Raw genomic sequence first — 21,079 nt, 5'->3', positions numbered from 1 at the left:
TACCAAAATATAAATTTTATTCCGCTCGCGGCCCTGGAACCCCCACAATCAGCCTCTAATTTTTCATTGTTATGGAGATTGGCATTGGGACGCAACAATGCTGTCTAGCGAAACGAGACAGGTGCTCGAGAAAAAGGGAGCCAGACAGTATTGTTGCGTCTGTCGTTTCGCCAGACAGCATTGTTGCGTCCCAATGCCAATCTCCATAACAATGAAAAATTAGAGGCTGATTGTGGGGGTTCCAGGGCCGCGAGCGGAATAAAATTTATATTTTCGTAATCAGTACGGCGGCAGCTTTCGATTGATACCCGTTTTATAAAATTTGATGCTCGGCAAGTCGGTCAAAAATCACCGTCAAATTGCCTGTAGCCAAATGGAAACTGTGACGTGATACAATTTCATTGAACCGTGCGATTTGCTTGTGTCGACACCATATAGGACACTATGGTATTACGCTTGAGATAGCATCGTACCATATTGCTCATTAACCTGTGCGTCAACCTGTACTGACCCATAAACCTGCCTTTGTGATAGCTAGCCATCGGCTCATTGTAATTCGGATCTGGTACACCCCTGTACACCCCATCCGAGTGGTACACCCTTTGCAAATTCTGGTACACCCTAGGGTGTACGACAACCCCGGTTGAAGAGCACTGATCTATTGCATCTTATCAATTGGTTTCACTGAGGCTATGCAAGTACTTACGTAGTTCAACAGTTCTACATAAATGTGAGCGATACAGCGTGTACATTTAACTCTACATTCGTTCATCGATTCAGAATCAATGACCACTCAATCTGTATTTCAGACAGCTAGCAAAATGCAATGACCTAATCATGCCCGCACTTCGAAAAGGCAAATTGACTTGCATTGTGACTTGACTCGTGACTTGCCTTGACTTGACTCGAGTCACCTCCAAAAATCGGGTGACTTGACTTGACTCGAGTCACCTTCGAAAATCGATTGACTTGACTTGACTCGAGTCAGAATATGCAATGACTCGAAATGACTCGTGACTCGTAGGTAGTGACTTGATCCCAACACTGCAATATATATGAAATTCCCGACCATATTGACCGATTCAAACATGAATTATATAAATCAATCGCGCGTTGCGCGTTTAGGTGTGAAAGTAAAAGTGTAATTTCGAGGTCAAGCCAAAAAGTTGACCTTTTTTATTAATCAACTCGCCGGTGATCCCAGTTTGTATACCCATTTTTCAGTTCCCAATATTTGGGGGCGATGGTCGGTGTGGAGCTTCAAAGGGGGGCGATGAGTCGAAAAAGGTTGGGAACCACTGGTCTACATACTAGTTGCAAGTAACCGACAGGTAGGAATTGTACTCTAAATATCGATGACTTTGTCTGGGTCGCCGTTGTTCATTGGGTAGGTTTATAATAAGACGTATGTGATTAAGCGGTCCATTACTAGGAACTGGAGCTGTAATAATGGCTCGAACGTTCTCTTCACGTCAGCGTTTGGTATATTAGCCGTGCTCATGGGTTCGCGATCACAAACCAACCACTGTAACGAATTATATCTAGATTGCATTAGAAACAAAAATCAATTTGAAACCGACCTGTTTAAAACAATGTTTTTTTTAGCATTGACGTCACGAATATTTGATTTGTGACGTCACCGTGGATTAGTATTGACAGTTGAAAATGTAGGGTAAATACGGCTCCTCCGACGAAAAGGGACTCCGATAACTGTCATAAACAGACCAAGAATATCTTTAACCGAGACTGCATCGTTATGCAGCATTTTTATGGTCGGCGGTCATCATGACCAGATCACCCATTCCGCACAAATGATATATATATCTACGTGCAAAAACTGTTTAACAGACGACGATTGATTTCGAGGGTTCCACCCTCCACACATTGTATACGTCGACTATTGTGGGTGCAAATCGTCCGTACGCTCATGCCACATGGTTTTTCGGACGTATTTAAGCAATTATAGCATAATTAGGCTCTTGAAAAAAAAAATTAAATGTCATTTGTTTAAAACACAGTTTAAAGATGTCTTTAAGAAAGGCTTTCAAAACACCGTGTGTTTTAAATGCAACCCTAATTATATCCTGATATGTCCTTTGATGAAGCAGGGGCGACAATTTTAAAATATTTTAATATTTTTTTTTCGAAAAATTAACTCCAAAGCCATCGAACAGCTAATAGAACATGTATGATACGCTTGTTATTCAACCCACGATACCTCAAATTTTTCTTGGCTATCCCACGAGGATGTGCTTAGATATGATATTCATGGAACTAAATTATTTGATGGCGGTGGGTTGAAAGTGACTAAAACGGTATAGTTTCCGATGGCGGCCTTTTTCGATCCAATCATACATGGTCAATTCGAGATATTCGTCGTATGTGTTTTCAGGAGTAGGCCTTATTAGTGACTATGACAGATTTTCATCACCAGAAACTTCGACGCCTGCAATAGTCACATATTCCTAATCTCCGACCCATTTATATTTACAAATATTTAGCAGCTCTAATTTAGCATATCAGATTTCCTATGACATGGTTTGTCATACTTTGTTGCGCCGATAGCAGACGATATATGAACGTAAGACCTTGGTAGCTTTCACACTCTATTTAACGTCCGCACTTGCGAATGAATATAACCTTATTAGTTACACGAGCTTTTGGAGCGCCGCTCCTTCATCAGGTGTCATATAAATCAGTGGTTCCCAACGTTGGTGATTTAGAGAAACTATTGGGCAAAAATAACTAATGGATGCGATGGGGTGGCAAAAATGTTAAACGTTCTTCCTGTAACTGGTATTTGGATTCGCTAGGATGAACAGAGTACAAAGCTTGTGAAAAGTATAGGTTGACCTTAAACATCCTAAGGGTCGGTGTGGGAATGCGATGGTTATAATGATAGTAATCTACCAGGAAAACTTAACAACGTTAACCCGATGTTATCCGTTCATAAACCGTATATCTGCCTAAAGTAAATACGGCACACATTTGCACAAGGCTCATTGAGAATATTCACTATCATGCTCAAATATCTGAATCTGATGCATGTTGCTGCTAACTAAAGAGCTCTCACCATTTCAAAATGGATAGGATTGAGTTAATGAGCAGGTATTGTAGAGGAGGGCGAGAGAGGTAGTTTCCGACTGGCTTAGATCAAATCGCGGATATCGCAATAGCGTACTCCAATTATATTGTCTTTAGTGTGAAAGGGGACTAACTATGAAAATCCAATTTCAATGATTCAGGGGTCATGAGCTTAAATTGCGAGTGAGCAGCTGTGACTAGACAGCGGATGGAAACAAATGACGGAAGGAAGCGATTGCTGTAGCATATATAGCAGAAGACAAAAGATTCGTGATTATACACTTTGAACAATAAAGTTCAGATACATCAGCCTCACTGACCAATGACTTTTTGTAATGAATCATGCTTCGTACTACTAGGACGCGTATGTTTGTCCACACCTTCTCGCAGGCCATGGAAATGTTATTATAGCCTTAGATGCATTTCATTCCGCGTGTACGGGTTTGGTTCGTATGTTAATAACAAAACTAGGATTTGAATCGCGCTCAAAAGGTTTGATAAACACCCTCATCAACAAATGTTTATAGAGACACAAGGATCGCATATGCCCAAAGCTCATAGATCAAAATCTCACATCACTGGTTCAGTTAGTATGTCAATGAGAATTCTGATCACAGGGTATGCTCGATACTCAATTCTATGATCGTATGGGATAATAATTCAGTTCAAGCGACGTTTGTTGATTGAAATATTGCACGAAGGCTTCAGGCAGTGACGAACTCATATGGAAAAGGAGCATTGTCAGTTATATATAGTCGTAACCGGTGGGTTGAGGATTAATGTTACAGAAGCTCAGGCTTGTCATTATATCCTGGACAATTCAATTATTGCGAATAAAGGTGATGCTAAAACAAATATCTTATGATTCGCAATATTATAAATTTTGTTTGCATATACTTGATGATGAAGTGTCGCACCAAAAATGAGGGCCTGGATTTAGAAGTAATCATTTGGAATTTATTTACTATGGTTCGGTTCGAAAGCGATAAAAATTCTCTGAATACATTCCACGACCCATATCGAGTTTGAGGCACCAGCCTTAACCCTGATCTATCACAACCCTAACCCTTCCTTAAGTCTAACCAAACCAAACTCTGTTTTCAAGCTCCGTTATCGTTACAAACAACCGGCAATATATATATAGATATCGTCAAAATGGCATGACCGAGCCATACGGTTATACCAAAGACATCGAAAATAACAAAGGATGATATCGACGAAGTGCATGGTGATATTCGTGAAGATTTACGCTTATGCTGACTTCACCCATTTATATGCATTATAATTGTACATCGTCAAATTAGCTAATATATAAGTAGGGTATAATATTGGTTAGCTTTCGAAATAGCTTTATCAATTTATTTATGGACACTGATTCGAGTTGGAATAGAATGTGAACTGGAATTGGACAACGGCAATCGATTATAGCGGTGTCCTTAAAAATATGCATCTGCCCAATTAATCACAGAACAAGAGTGTTTGTGCTACTTGCAGTTAATATATGTTATCATTGTATTACAATAGTGCAAGGGATTATTTGGTACTTTCAGTGTTTGCAGAAAAAAAAGGATGAATGTGAGTAAATGGGCTATTTAATATATTAGCAAATTATCAACTTAGAAACTCGCTTTGTACTAAGCCCTCTTCAATATATATTTCAAATATTTAGAATTCACAGAAATAATTAAACGTACTACAAACACAATTTTAACGAATGCAAATTAAATCAAGTTATTAATCGAATCCCAATCCAATAAGGCCTACGTATGTTCCAAATAAAACTCCACGGTCGTCTGATGATTGTAATATTTGTTTCTATGCTTTGACCATTTCCAAGTCTGCATTCACAGTTAAGATGACAATGACTGACACGCCCACAAAGTTGTCGCGAAGATATTGCTCAATCATGTTGAATGCGCCTTCCATGATATACTAGGGATTTATATCATTGTAAGATTTGTCTGACATTTGGTTTCTCACTAATGCTGTAACATAATGAGCCGGTATTGTAGAATATGAAGAGATAGGTTGTCTCTGACTTGCTCAGTTTAAACAACGGTTATCACAGTAACGTTTGTCAATTATCTTTTCATTAGTGTGAAGTAGGGGTGCACATTCAAATTGGAATTTCAGGGGTCATGAGCTTGAATTGCGTGTAAACAGTTGTGACAAGACAACGGCTGGAGACGATTGACGGAAGGCGATAATCGGTGTAAGCGAATAGCCGAATACTAAAGCGCCGTGCTTTAAATCTATGAAAAATAAATTTCCGTCATAACAACCTCACAGAATCAATGATTCTTTGTAATGAATCATACTTCAAAGAACTATAGGTATCGTATGTTTTTATAATGTTCACACCTTCTCACAGGGCATGAAAATGTTTTTATACCTTTAGATGCATTGCATTTAACGTGTAAGGCTTGGTTTGCAAGATAATAATAAAACTCGGATTTCTACCGCGCTCAAAAGGTTTGAGAAACATCCCTTTAATGATAGGTGTTTATAGAGACACATGTATGGCAGTTGTTGAAAGCTCAGAGATAAAAATTTAGTTCATTTATATTTGATTTGGAATTCATTCGGTTCCTTTTTTCTGGCTTATCAAGTCTTGATCAGGTTCCTAAAATTAATACGTTTTCGAGGTCTGGCGTACAGTGGAATTGCTGTAGGCAGAGTTCATAATGAACTTCCTGAGTATAGAGAAACAAATGGTCTTCATATGTGTATTTCAGTCCTATATAACATCCTGCGAATTCCGACTTTCGGAGTATATCAAGTCCGTATTAACCATATCTAAACAAGATCAAGTACGTAATAGCGCTGGTCTTCACGGTAGAAAACAATTAGTACCACAGTCCAATCATACTTAAAGGCAGACGACGATTTCTTTCGAAAATGTGGTTGAATATTTAATTGACTTTATTGAATTTTAGACGCTACAGCCGACGCTGTATGATGATGCGGTGGTTAAACAGGAACCAACCATGGTTACTTATCAGCATGGTGTGGTGATGCGGCAAGATGCGGCAGTTGTGAACCAGCCTGGAATGGCAAACTGGAGCAGTAGCATATGGGCTTGCTTTGATGATATTCCGTCGTGTAAGTAAGGTTGCATTTATAACAAGCGGTGACACTCTATTTGAAACATGTCCAATCCCTAAAATATGTAGTGGTGTTACAGCTGTCGAACGTACCACTTTGCTACTCGTCAACTTTAATTGACGACTGACAATTGTTGCTATTAATACTTTCTTAGATAGCGAAATCCGCTACGCTATACGCAAAGCCCGCTACTACCATTTCATAAGTTACTATTTCTCATGAGAATGCCGGTTTGATAGTTTGTTTACCAACCCACCACGTTTCCAGTCACAACTCCTTCTCTTATTTTAAAGTTTGAACCGACATAACTTGAGTCGTTTTCATTTTATCACCCGGCCAGTCCGAGGTTGTGTAATTCTACGAACAATCGCGCATAAGCCAAAATCACAATTTTCAGTCACGAATAATCAGCGGATCATGTTTTATTGTAATGAACAGGTAATGCGACGGAATAGTACATCTTCCAAAGCATGGCAGCTGATAAACCTACCTAAAGTGGGGCGATATTGAAATTGATTGTGTATTTTCAAGTTTTAGGAGTAGTTTTGAAGTGACGTGATGCGGAGTTAAATATTGTCGATCACTTGAAATCCAAAATACCGACGCGGGCCACACAAAATGCTCTCGCTTGCCACTTGTTTGAGACCTCCGCTCGATTTTTCAAATATTTATTCTTCCCGTATGAAAATCTTACAACGTTGATAACAATTTATTACTTCATGACACATTTGAATAAAATATTCATTTTATTCCCGAAGCTTTTCGGCTGACCCTCGTCAGGGGAATATCGTCAGCAATAATGCGAGGATTCGAATAACTATGTTCAGCAACAATATATATCGCTAATTATGACGTCACACGGAAAATATACAAAGTTAGGAAAACGAGAGAACTGAAGCGTTGGCATGGAGATAGCGAAGCAAAACAAGTTAATGCGCGATTTTCAAATGATACACAAATTCTTTCTGTTGGCATAGACTAGGTTTGCTCATAGTGATGATGGTGGACTCAAGAACAGACAAATGAAATAAATTGCGACCCTTAGCCAATATAGAGAACATGTCCTCGTGATAGTTAGCAGCACACGTATGATTTTCTAGTAAATGTTTGCCTATAGAAGATTTTTGACCCATGGCCTGGTAATGTTCAAGAACAAGCGGATTGTTAAGCTGCGAATTTGAGATATAAGATTTGACAGATGGTGGAATGTGTTCTTTGATACGGTCCTGCAACCGTTTGGAAGTTCTCCCTACGTACCGACAATCGCAGTGGCACTTGAATTCATAAATTACGTTGCTTTGTTTTATAGCCGGGAGAACGTCCTTTCGGGTTGCAGGAAACATTGGTATCGTGGTAAAAACAACATTGGTTTTCACCGCTGGATAACAGCGGTAGACTGCTGAAGTTATCTGTGTCTCAAATCGATAAGAAACCGGGCCAATCCAAGGAAGATGAATGTACACATCCCTATTTTCACGAGAAATTACTTCGGGGGTTTCTTCTGGTTTGGTATCATTCCAATGACTTAACTTTTTACTTATTGTCCGCTTAATAACATACTCTGGGTATCCGTTGTCAATGAAAATTTTACGGATGTAGTCAAGTTCATTATTCAATTTGACCTCGGAACAAATCATCAACGCCCGGTGAACCAAGGTGCCGATTAAATTGATTTTACGACTTTTTGGGCTGAAAGAGCTCCATCGAAGGTAATGACCCGAAAATGTGGGCTTCCTATAAACGGAGGTAAGGAATTTTCCATCCCGTTTCTCCACAAGAACGTCAAGGAATGCCAGGCGATTGTTAATTTCTTTTTCCGACGTGAATTGCAATGCTGGATGTAGTTTGTTTAAATTTCCCAGGAAAGTATCACAGTCAGATTCATTATCGAATATCACGAACGTGTCATCGACATAGCGATGGTATGATAAGGGCGGTTTAATAGAAGAAGAGAAGAGCTTATCTTCATGAAATCCTACAAATATATTGGCTAGAATAGGACCCAATGGTGATCCCATTGCTACACCATCAGATTGTCGGAACATGATATTGTTGAAACTAAATTCAACAGAACACACAGCGTTTCTCATCAATTCCATGAAGGTAGCTCTCGAGAAAGGAGGGGGTATTAGCTTACCGTTATATAGAGCATCAGCGCAAATATTCAACGTCTCATTTAGTGGTACGTTGGTGAAAAGGCTCTTTATGTCGAATGAGCCTAGGAAATTATCGCGCGCGGATAGCTGTGAGCGACGCATCTCATCAGCGAAGGTAAAAGAATCGCGGTTTTCCTAACTTTGTATATTTTCCGTGTGACGTCATAATTAGCGATATATATTGTTGCTGAACATAGTTATTCGAATCCTCGCATTATTGCTGACGATATTCCCCTGACGAGGGTCAGCCGAATAGCTTCGGGAATAAAATGAATATTTTATTCAAATGTGTCATGAAGTTCTGTACTCCTAAGCGTGAATTTATTACTTGTAAAACATGGGGAATAAACCTCTATTGTACTGAGAGATTCCGGTGATTCGATAACAGATCATGTTGCCTTTTAAACTTCATTTCTTCATTAGTGTGCACGTATAGCACACTCGTTTGTGTTAAAGCTTATAGCCTATTGCAGTGGTTCTCAACCGGGGGGGGAGGGGCGTGAAAGCATCTGTAGGGGGCGCGAACAAGTGGTCAAATGGAACAATATTTTGCGCTCTGTGCGATTTACCTCCAATTCAAGCTGGATTCTCTCTATATAGACTGAATTTCATATTTTGAAATCCTCTCATCAACAGTCATAATAACTATTCTAAAGGGGGGTGGAGGGGGCTTGTCTAAAAGAAGGTTGAGAACCACTGGCCTATTGCATACGTAGCGCTGGCCGATATACCGTCAATCGATTAACCGTAAGCAGTCACCACAGCAGTCGCTATTATATTTTGATTGAAACTTTAAAGCCGCACAAATATTAACAGGTTTATGCGTATATTTCTGCCGTTGTTTTTATTACGGGTGCATCGCAAAGAGAATGGGAGAGGACTGCTGCGTCGGATGCAGTGGGGACCCATCTGGATGTGTCCCAGGTGGTCACCTGGCTATGCGCGCGTCATTCCGAGCCAAACATGGAATTCAGGTTCGTCACTATGGATACACCCCGTAAAAAGTTCTTTAGTCGCATAAAACGAAATATCTATTTTTTTCGTTTCAGGGATCTATTTGCGATGACTGCTGCCTACTTTTCTTCTGTCAGCCTTGTACAATGTGTCAGCTGGATCGGGAGATAAACTATCGCGAGGGACGTCAATGAAAAGCACAACTTTACCAAGTTAACGTAGACTATCCAACAAGGAAATTGCAAGCTCTCATACAACAAAGAATCGCGCTTATATTCATGTTTTCAGTTTGTGTCGTTGGATTTAATCCGTGGATACAAATATTTATTGCATTATACATGCTCTCTAAACTTGCTTCGATGCTCCTGTCTGAAACACTAAAAGAATCCATAACTGGTTATTGTGGCATGTCGCTGAAAATATTGCTCACCGAGTAGGCCTATAATGCATGCTAAATAAATACTATAAGTCGTATGGGTTAATAATTTAGATAAAGTAACGCTTATTTACAGAAATATTGCACAAAAGCAATACCGAAGTAATATGCGCAATTTTTTCACATCTATACTCGTGAACTGTGGCCAAGGATCACATTTGACAGTTTCTGATAGCTGTATTTAATCTGTTACTCACTTTATTCCTGTCAATTACATTACTTGGAATGTAAGGTGTTGCTAGAATGAATCCGAGCGAATATAAATTATATATCTTCAGATGCTTGACGACGAAGTAGGCCTATAGCACTTGAAATTACAGGTATATATATATATTTGGAAATAATATTGTGGAATGTTTCCAACGGTTTACCGGTAGGAGACCGGGAACAAATGTAACACGGGGCAAATGTAAGAATCGACCTCCCCGCTAGTATAGGATGAAATAGCCTTCATATTTTGAGTGCACATGCGGTAGGTATGTCTTCTAATATACCTGAAGTCATGTTGAGCTACGACACGAAACCCCGGAATAATTTAAAAAAACGAAATTTAGGACCCTTTAGTAAATATTTTCTGATACGTAATAATTTGTTCTGAAGAATAAAACCTCAAGTGGTTACAATGCAATATATGTAGCTGGAACAATATTATCATAGTCTAGCGTGATCATAGCAGAGATGAGCGGATTTGAAATTTCTATGTCCTTATCCAATCCATATCCGAACCTTCAAATCCAAATCCAAATCCTAATCCATACCTTTTTCATATTTAAGTCCATGTCCAATCCTAATCCAATTCCAACTGGAAATTCAGAAAAAAACTAATTTATGCAATGGAGGGATTCGAAAATTTTCTTTCACAACCAACGATTCATTTGATTCAAGATAACCTAGTAACCATAAGTACATTAATAACTGATCTTAATAAAGTTTGTCGCCATTCGCCACACGACATTTCAATCTCCCATAAAATAGGTAAATCCAATCCAAATCCTAATCCGTGCAGAAAAAAATGCCTAATCCAAATCCAATCCAAATCCGACAAAATTTCACAAATCCTGTTTTTTCAAAACCTAATCCTAATCCATGCTCATCTCTGGATCATAGGGAGACTAGGACTTGCGTCGCCGGGAATGCACCATCCTGAGACATTAATCATGGTCGAGCGTGTCAGGCGCAATTGTAAGACTCTGTTACTTTTGCCCGTTACAATATCTTTTGAGTTCTGAATATCTGTGTTCATATGCTGGTATAACCCTACTGCAGAGGAATCCTGCAACAGCCATAAGTCCAATACCAGAACAGACTCTACCTGGTCATACCAATTCTAACATGATCCTCTATTGGAACGGCCATACAGAAGTGGTGATGTGAATCTTAGGGTCCGGTTATTTCCGTGATTCCACTACCCTATCTCCTGTTGATCGATTTTTTGTGTGTCGATCTTCAATGGTGACTTAAGAAGTTGCCAACGACGGAATCCTCATCCCCTGACTTTGAGCATGGCCCACTTACATTTCGTCATTTGGTGTGAACAATTTATGTTAATTTTGTACGGAACAGAAGAATACCATTAGCTTTGATGCAACACAATGTCGTGTCCTCGTTTTGCTACACTATCATCGACCCATTCAACAAAGCTATTTTAGCCAGGTCAATTCCGCACCATTCGCAGAGAACCGAATGCGCAACCCATTATGTACTCTGAACTACAGCACCTTGTTAGAAGAGGTCGAATATGTGTAGGGAGATGATGGAATGAATATGGTTCTTGTACACTTTGAGCTCATGCAGAAGGCACGAAGGATGATAATTTATTCAGATGCCAAAAATACGGTGGGGCGTAACCTAGAAGCGTTCAAACTTTTATTTTTTAGTTTAATTCAATAGTACAATATGTGCTCCTATTATTGTTGTTCATTTCGTTTGTTTTTAGTTATAAACAGCACTGTTACATTTGCCCCGCATGGGCGTAACAATTTCTCCGGGGTACGGTGCGATTGTAGCATTTGAGCGACGATTTTCGCGACCAAATATTTCAATGATTGATTATTATTGATTGAGTTCCATTTTAGTTTTTATATTAACTATCGATTTGTTGGCTTCTTTACATAAAAGTTTGGCTATGAAATATCCACGAGAAAAACATGTAATGTTCGAAAATACAAAAAGTGTTACAATTGCCCTGATCTCCCCTACGGTTCGCGAGTCAAATTGGGTTCGCAAAGCCCTCCATGATCAATCACAATCCTAACGTTTTTTAATTTTAACCAAAGCTCCTGCAGTATATCAATACATCCCGAAAGTATATTATGATACGGCCATACCATATCCCTATACATCTTTTCACACCAACCAAAATACATGAATGGGATCGCTCAAGTACAAGGTGATATTCACGAAGATATATATTTTTGACTTCGTTTACAAACAATTTATCCCAGACCTTTTGGAGCTATATCATCCCTGGACAACGATTGTAGTGTCAGCCATCCCTGGATCCCCTCTGCACGCCTACACCATAAACGAAAGTGGTTTTGCATTCATTACAGCTAATAATGATGAAGATGGTGAATTAATATCATAATCCTTGTCATATTTGGTTTCAGGTTTGATAAGAACAGTTTCGTTCTAAGATTTGCAGACTTCACGTTCCATACTGTCAAGATAATTTTGTGGGATGTTCAACAGTCACTATATCTGCTGTGATTCAGGAACTTGGTTATGACTCTGAATACAAGTTTTCTCAAACATTGAGCGGGGACCGGCAACGACAAAAAAGTCAACCCGACTCCAGTCGAATTTCAATTTGATTCAATGGCATATCCAAAACGTTGATTGGAAATATTGACACTTTGGGTTGAACTCTAAATTGTTCCAAACTAGGAAACAATCAGCTCTTCGATCATTTCATGCTCGGAAACTGTACACAATGGATTGATTATCCGGTGAGGAAATTCTAATTGGGACATATATTCTGTTATATAATCCCCATATCCTCGTGTAATTTTCTGCGATGATTTAATAATGTTTCTTCATCAAAATCGGATTTTCGAGTTGGACCGGTTTAGCTCATGCAAGCTAACGGTGAAATATCACAGGCTTAGAATTGAATCCAGACCGTGACATTTTCACTTTTATTAAGTTTCGTCATTACTAAGAATAGATATTTCCTACTCATAAATTTTGGTAAATATGCCCGTCAAGTATGTATGTATGTATTAATGGGTACAACACAGTGGAGCTTGTCGCCGTTTAGGCCTTGTGCTCCACGACACGAATTTCATAATGTTCAGAAGTCTTTGCTTTTAGTATTCTTGGGAACGTCTTTCAATCTCTCTCGCAGTCATTCTTCATTCTCTCTCGCTCCCAAGCGTCCCCATCGAGGTCATTGCTGCCGACTTGTAGCACGGCTCACTTTCAGTCTGGGCTTTTCAATGCACTGTAGTTGCAGTGAGGTCGGCGATGAGGAGCCCAGAGAAACCTCCGACACGTAGAAGTGGGTCAGAACCGTGATTCGAACCCACGTCCATTGGTGTCGTGACTGCAGTGTTTACCCAACTGCGCCACTCGCTTCCCCATGCCCGTCAAGTGGAAGCGATATCGTTTCTCACAACCTGAACTCCGTGTCTCGGATGCAACGGTAGCAGCACTGCGTAAAATACACGATCGTTTGACACAGAGATTAAAATCCCGCAAGACATTTTCTCTGAAAAAAGCCATCACACCTTGCAGTGAGAAATAGTTGCTTAATTACTTCGTAGTTCTCACGGCACAGGATGAACCACGATTTTTGGGAATTCTACTGACTGCTGAATTAGTCCATTGATGGCAAGATTAACATTGTCATATACCAATGAACTTTTCGGTACAGCTGATAGACGGGTGATCTTACATTGTCATGACTGGATCTATTTTCACTTTCACTGCGTAATCAGATGCTTTATTGATAAATCCTTTCTAAACTACGCAGCAGTTGCATTCTAAACCTATAGGTCACCCCATTTTCACTCAGCGCTCCCTACCGATCAATGTTATAGCTAGCGACCCCACTCACACATTTCATGGCCAGAGCCCCCTTCACGCTGGCGAACGCCCCAAGTGGGCGCTGGCGCATACTTTGCAAACAACTGGTTTACAATATATCACTTGTACAGTGACAAGTAAACTAATATAAAAATTTCATGCCGAAGTATACTGGTCTGATTCCGATACCGAGGTTTTGTGCGATTGACTGCACAGCAGGGACAGTCACCTGCATAATAATGACATTCGTTTCGTGAAAATACCGTAATTCCTCTCACAAATACGAATATTTTACTAGATTCCAAATTACAGTGTTACTTACCATCTAAAGTAAGAGTAAAATCTTTAAAAAGTACTTTACTTTTTAAAATGCCAAATTTACTTTCTCGGGTCAACATTGGAATTTTATATCCAATTACGGATCAAGATCCTAAATCTGATGATTTTTCAACATGAACGGTTGTTACAGTATGGACAGTAGCTACGTGCACAAATGGATAGCGCGCGTATGTTATGGAGAGTCGTATGTCACGTGTATAATACGGCCAGTCGCGTGCGCCACATCCTGATTGTAGTTGTAGCCTATCATTTTCGCATCAACATTCAAGTTAGTTACCAATCATCATCTCGAAATAGAAATCCTATGAAGTGATAGCAATGTGTTTTATAGCAAACTACTTTTTGACTCTGAATGTTGAAGATTGCTATTGAAGTAGAAACGTATTTTTTAAGCCTAATAATTTGGCAGGGTGCCAGCTGAAAGAAGTGGGAGTAGTTTGCATATAAGCTACTATAACTCGGTGAAGAATTCCCCTGCGTAATGCCAATTACGAGAACTACGAGAAATTGAGTTCCATGCTCGATATTGACACCACCCGGTTCTACCGCTATACGTCTTGCGAATTTGTTAGTCAACCTAAGTCCATTATCAGCCAATATAGAAAGCTTCTTCCAGGCCGTTTGGTTATAACCTTGGCCGATCAACAATGCATTCATGTCTGGAATCTCGGGCATAATTTGTTGTAAAAAAATCTCACAAACCTTTCGCTTCTGAAAGATCATCATCAAGTTAACAACCTGATACAATTCTATGCATTGTTTTTATTTTGTCACCGAAAAACCAGGTAGCCAAGAGCTCTTCCACATCTTTAACCGTGATATTTTACTGCATATTTACATTGCACATATTTGTGAGCATCACAATGAAACGAATCGTTCTTGGACACCGCCACCGTCAGCCATTGTTGCCGCATTGTAATACAGGGGTTCACGACGTAGGTAGGATTGGAATGCGTCGGACAAATCCACTATCCAATTTATGAGGCCGCAGTTGTATGTTATGACCCATCTTTAGTAAGGTGCGGGCTCACGTATCAGCGTGAAATAAGCTTCCAATATGATAATCTCAGTTCGGTAGTGAAGCTAGATAATTTCCATTGAATTCTGCCGGACATGATGTCGATAATCATTTCATGACCAACTATTACATCTCGTAGTATATATAACAAGTAGGACTTTGATTCCTCGATAGTCGAAGATAAATGCAGGCGTCATGCAGAATTAGGACATTGCCACTGGAAATCAGTTTAGTTGTGTATGTCTTCATACATGCGATTGTATGCAACTCATTTACGCCAATCAGTATGGGTGGCAGAGCTGACGTGTCTACCTGACAGTACCGCCTATGTGAAGCGACCGGGAAAAATAGACGGTTCTCATTCTACGATTCCATTTATTTTGGAATCTTTAAGAATTGAGCGTAGGAACTGCACCATGGTTTTCTGTAATATCTTCTGTTGAGGCGTGGTCTATTTTTTTCATTTTTGACGATATTGCTTAATTAGCAGCATAGAACAACTGGTATTTAGACTGACTACGGATGGCGGAAGTGAGTATATCATATGCAATATTTTATATAGCCTATAGAGGCCTTGATGTAATTATTTGCAACTTCGTTTCGTACTACTACATTTATATTACTCTAATTCCAATTCATTAATCCGCGCCGAATACAGACTAAACAATTATTAAAAGTGCCCCCTTGACCAAATCCATATATGGATGAAATAAAATCAAGCCATGAATTTAAATCTGACTTAGGCCATCAAATTGCATGCTCATTGCTCGCACCTCTGTTTGTCTCAGAAAGATCGATGTTTTTATATGGATTTGTCGGTGTTCATATCAGAATCTAGCACACTGAGACTCTTCCCAAACGAAAGTCTAATCGTTGTTCGACTTACGGCTATAATCACAGCAGGTAGACTTACTACCAAATGCTCAGAGCTGTGGTACACAGAACGTGGTACACGGAACACCTGGGGTTCGCTGAACCATGTGTCAATAGTTCCTTAGATGTCAAATCACATACTCAAGACCACTGGTTCTTAGCCGGTGTTCCACGGTACTGTAGGGGTTCCAAAGAGTTCAAGAGAGAGATTCTACTTATGCATATGATGTGTGATTATGCGCTGGACTTCGCCATCATGGGTTGAAGGAAATTCGGCCCGAGCATTAGTTGAATCATTACTTTTGAGTAGAGTTGTAATCGAGTCACAAGTCAATCTCACTCTTATAGTTTTGACTCGAGTCAAGTCGTGTCATCTTCAACTCACCACCGACTCAAGTCATAGTCCAAATCAGATAGCAGAGGGGCGAGTCCGAGTCTTGGGTATTATGACTCGAGTCCAAGTCCAAATCATTGTGTTGACTGCTCAGTTTGCAGTTAAATTCTTGTTAACCCCACTTTTATAACTCATTTTGGTGATAACGAATGGTTCACATTATTAATATTCTAATTCTCTCACTTTTATCAGTTTTAGGTCGCATTTTAAAGTACCAGAACCAATATTTCAAATCCCAATAGTGTGGTTACTTTACTATTCTTCTAAATTACAATGAAATGTCGGTCTTGGCTGTCTGAGTGTCGAGTCATATGACTTGGTTCGAGTCATGCCTAATGACTTGAGTTCAATTCGAGTCAATGCACAGATTAACTCGACTCGAATCGAGTCATTTCCGTATTTTGAAAAAATCTCTCGAGTCAAATCGTTTCATCAGAAAATCGTGACTCGAGTTGAGCTCGAGTCGAGTCGAGTCTCCAATATTTACAAGCTCATATATAATTAGGCAATTGGTATCACGCTGTGGCGTTGAACACCAAACGATAAGACCACATCTTATAAGGTACAGTCACACATTTCTGATATGGTACCTGAAAGGAATTTGCAGAAGTCACACTGATTTTCATTTCATTTTATTATTATTATTATTTAATAATAAAAGCATGTTATGGTGCTTATAACAGCATGGTCTTATTATTTTTTAAAATATATTTTAATGGTTGAACTCGTTTAACACCCTATGTCACACACTGTAATCTGTAGCAATGTAGATAAGATGTGTAGGTAGATATGTATAGTGGTAAATTTGGGGATCCGCGAAGGTCTGAAGACTATCATGATTGTTCCGTGGGTTCGTAAAGATTAGGGACCACTGTACAATACATACGTATGATTTGTAGCGATACGGCCGTCTAGGCCATTCTTGTATGTTTGATTGGGGTAGTCATGGTATTTGTTGACTACCGTTGTATGTTTTCATTTACACTTGGACCACTTTTCTTCATCTTTATTTCGTCGCTGCCGACTTGTAGCACTGTCCACTTCCTGGCTTTAATAAGACACCGCTTACTCGGATGCGCTGGCGAGGAGGAGCCCAGATAAACCCCGTTTTGGTCATCTTTACTGACAGAGAATTAGTGATTAGTAGGGCAAGTTTTTGCTACTTTTGCAACTTTTTTACAGCTTCCGGCAGCTTCCTAAATACTCGTAAGATATGTAGAATGCTGTTTCAAGCTGTTTGAAGGAATCTTATAGTGCAGCTTTTTGCTACTTTTGTGAATTTTTTTCATGCAACTTTTTGCAACATTTTGCAACTTTATCGATTTTTCATGAAAGTATTTTCGATTCTCGTGAAATAAACGGCCAAATTCGACTGAAACACCGTAAAGCAGCACCGGCTTTTAAAGCTTTTTTTTAGTCAATCTGGGAAGTTGACCTTTTTTTTAGTCAACCAAGCAAAATGTGGTCAAATGCAACTCCTGCAACTTTTTTCAAAAATAAATGCAACTTTCCACGGATTTAACTGCAACAAAAACTTGCCCTAGACTGATTAGTCGCTTTCAGGGACCAAATTTTTAATGTTGTTGATATACGTCGTATGTAAAAGTGTGCGCAGGCGAGGTTGGGCTCGAAATCACAACCTGGCACTTCTGAAAGGCCGTTCATTTGTAGATGAGGAATTGGCATAGCTCTTTTGAATTCCCACCGAACAATAATATGATCAGCTCAAATGTGAAAGAACCCCCCCCCCCCGCCTTTTTGAACTGCTAACAGCATAAATCACATCTGGTTCGGGATGAATATTCGCCATAAGATTTTGGTTTTGTTTGAAAAGTGTGTTTTGTTGAATTCGCTTTTTTGATACTCCGTTAATGCACTGCGATTTTTGTGCACCACTAATTTATAGTAAACTATTTGATGAGTAGTGCGGTAGTTTTTTTATTCCGTGACACAGCGAAAAATTTGGGTGGCAAGAAGACCTGCAGGTCAGCGTAATTGTTCCACAGGATTTGCCAGTAAGCGTTGAGAACTAGTAAGAACTAGTACTTTTTACCTTCTGATATCGGTATCGCATTGCAACTGACATGATTGGTTTCAGCCCGGTAATAGTTTGCTATTCCTAGTAATAATGATCTTATTTAGTCTGGAAGAGTTGATCGCATGCAAGTCTGGTTTCAGTACAAAACAGAAGCTTCTATTACATTAGTGATGTGCAAAACTGAGCGCAATTTCGGATACCAAACTCTAAACCCCCTAATTGGTAATGAGAAAAGTGTTCTAATTCCAGTGCTAAACCATGCTTAATGGGACTTTTACCGCTTATTTTAATTCGGCGGTGAATATCCTTAAAGCGCATTTAAACGCTAAGTAATTTGGAACGGTCGGGTCCTAAAAATACACAATGGTTAATCCGTATGTTATTCCAGTCAATGATGTCCTTGCGGAATACGTCTGATGGTATTTTTGTTCGATTTCAGACTCATGATCTAAAACAATATCCAACTCTGGATAGCCCTGGGGTGGTGGTGACGCAGCAACCCCCGATGTATACACAGCAGCAACCCACGGTGTATACACAGCAGCCCGCAATGATGATGCCGCAACATGTGACGGTTATGAACCAACGTCCCACAATGGAAATCTGGAGCAGCAACATATGTGACTGCTGCGATGACATTCCATCGTGTAAGCATGCCTATGTTTAGGCCGAGCGTGTGTTCCTCATGTTTCCTTTGTGATTTTGACATTGGTACAGCTGATTGGAAAGTTTATGAGGCTCTTGTTCGCAAAAAACACCTGGAATATCCTACGCCGCGAAAATAATAATGGAATAGCATAATATTACAGTAATCTCCACATCTTTGATCGGGATCACATTTAATTGCAATTTGTAATCACTTCCTTTCTTCATCATGGTGAAAGCATCCAGTGGAATTCAACACAAAACAAAGATAGAAGTTACCGCTAGCTCCACGCTCCATACTCAGTTTCAATCGTCATAGACATCACGATTAAAACTGTCGTCAAAACGGTGCTGTGTGGACACCGTAGAACAAAATAAAATGAAAAAATGAATATACCAATATTATGTACAACCGTGGTAACGAATGTGATTTGACAAAAATGAATAATGTGCGTAACACTATACCGAATACGTAACTATATTCTGTATTTCCTTCATTTCTGCGGTAATGAGTCTCTACAGGCGTAAGATATAAAGCGAAATGAAACACAAAATACGTTACGGAATATGATATCAGAGAAAACTCTCTAATCAAAGTAAATGAAGCTAATAACATTCCTCGACAATCAACGAGACCGAGAAACTATACGTTCTATCTGAAGTAGGCCTACATGAAGCGATGCAGGATTACGAAACTGCTCTTACAACAGAGGATATGAGTGATCGATCGACTTTACAGCCCGTGTGTATTTCACAGGTCTGTGCGTATTCTTCTGTCGTTGCTTTTATTACGGATGCATTGCAACCAGAATGGGGGAAAACTATTGCATTGGTTGCAGCGGGGATCAGTATGGGTGTGTCCCAGGCGGACACCTGGCAATGCGTTCCGCATTCAGAGCGAAGCATGGTATTCAGGTACGAAACATTGAAAATGCTCATTCGAAAGTGATTGAGTCACATACAAAGCAATTTCATTCTCTTGCAGGGGTCTATTTGCGATGACTGCTGTCTGCTTTGCTGCTGTCAGACATGCGCGATGTGTCAGCTAGACAGAGAGATAAAATATCGCGAGGGTCGGAAATGACAAGTTCATTCATACTGATTTAATAATAACCGTGCCCATAAGGAACCCTAATTTGTCAGATGATCAATACTTGTAGTATATATCATTGAAATATCGCATTGACGTGTACCAATCATATATGATGACGCGATGTTTCAATGTTGATGGGGCAATGCGCGTTTAATTTGATACGGTATCAAATTATATTAAAGTTCAAACGATTAACGATTCGTTCCGTGTGTTATATTCCGAGCTCAGCATAATTGGTTGAGATCAGTGGTTTCCAACCTGGTGGGCACGCCCCCCCCCCTTAGGGGGACGAGAAAGCTCAGAACGGGGGCCGCGAAGAAGTGGTCAAAATATGTTCGCGCTTTGCGCGATTTACCTCCAATTCACTCGTGTTTCTCTATATATACAGCGAATTTCATATTTTTAAATTCTCTCATCAACAGTTATAACCTTCCAGGCCATCAAACAATCTGTTGGAGTTGCTAGCATCAAGGATGGATTCTGTGATATGACAATGAGGGGCACGAATTTTTTCCATATCATAAAGGGTGGCGTGTCTGACCCAAGGTTGGGAACCACTGGGTTGAGATAATGAGTCACACGAATCATGAGTGAGCGATGTTAAAAATTAAATACATATGACTCCAATCTCTACGGAAAACCGAGTAATGATAGATCACAGGATGTACTTAAAATTGAAAGTAGACCTCGAACCAATCTCAGTTTCAACCACTCCAGTTGTACCACCAGAGTATAGACTGTCACGCAGCCAGTGGCCAGTGGCGTATAATGCGTGATTTGAGTAAAATCATCTATGTTCCCTACGTCACAATGATATGTGGAGTGACTTCATAAAAAATGTGGAGTGACGTCATAAAAATCAAACCACCGAAGTCCGCCACATCAATTTAGGTTCAAGCATTCGAACGTTTCATTCTG

The 21,079-nt window shown here is 39.7% G+C and overlaps 2 protein-coding genes across 2 annotated transcripts; both read left to right on the top strand.

Moving 5' to 3' along the window:
* The first annotated feature begins 4,560 nt into the window (after nt 1–4,560).
* LOC145444923 (cornifelin homolog B-like) lies at nt 4,561–10,279 on the top strand. Its single transcript, XM_080322987.1, has 4 exons — nt 4,561–4,659; nt 6,021–6,186; nt 9,162–9,319; nt 9,395–10,279. The coding sequence occupies exons 1-4, from the start codon at nt 4,654–4,656 to the stop codon at nt 9,491–9,493; spliced, it is 429 nt and encodes a 142-aa protein (XP_080179113.1). The 5' UTR covers nt 4,561–4,653; the 3' UTR covers nt 9,494–10,279.
* A 5,037-nt stretch (nt 10,280–15,316) lies between these two features.
* Nucleotides 15,317–20,356, top strand: LOC145444913 (cornifelin homolog). Its single transcript, XM_080322978.1, has 4 exons — nt 15,317–15,649; nt 18,863–19,070; nt 19,826–19,983; nt 20,054–20,356. The coding sequence occupies exons 1-4, from the start codon at nt 15,641–15,643 to the stop codon at nt 20,150–20,152; spliced, it is 474 nt and encodes a 157-aa protein (XP_080179104.1). The 5' UTR covers nt 15,317–15,640; the 3' UTR covers nt 20,153–20,356.
* The last annotated feature ends 723 nt before the right edge of the window (nt 20,357–21,079 follow it).

This window comes from Botryllus schlosseri, chromosome 1 (assembly GCF_051294905.1).
Source record: "Botryllus schlosseri isolate E-star chromosome 1, Bs_hap1, whole genome shotgun sequence".
NCBI lineage: Eukaryota > Metazoa > Chordata > Ascidiacea > Stolidobranchia > Styelidae > Botryllus > Botryllus schlosseri.
This window is presented reverse-complemented; position numbering and strand designations above follow the sequence as displayed.

Coding starts and splice junctions, on each gene's coding strand:
- LOC145444923 (XM_080322987.1), top strand. Junction 6,187..9,161: donor CTTTGATGATATTCCGTCGT/GTAAGTAAGGTT, acceptor AAATATTAACAG/GTTTATGCGTATATTTCTGC. Junction 9,320..9,394: donor GAGCCAAACATGGAATTCAG/GTTCGTCACTAT, acceptor TTTTCGTTTCAG/GGATCTATTTGCGATGACTG.
- LOC145444913 (XM_080322978.1), top strand. Junction 19,071..19,825: donor CTGCGATGACATTCCATCGT/GTAAGCATGCCT, acceptor TGTATTTCACAG/GTCTGTGCGTATTCTTCTGT. Junction 19,984..20,053: donor GAGCGAAGCATGGTATTCAG/GTACGAAACATT, acceptor ATTCTCTTGCAG/GGGTCTATTTGCGATGACTG.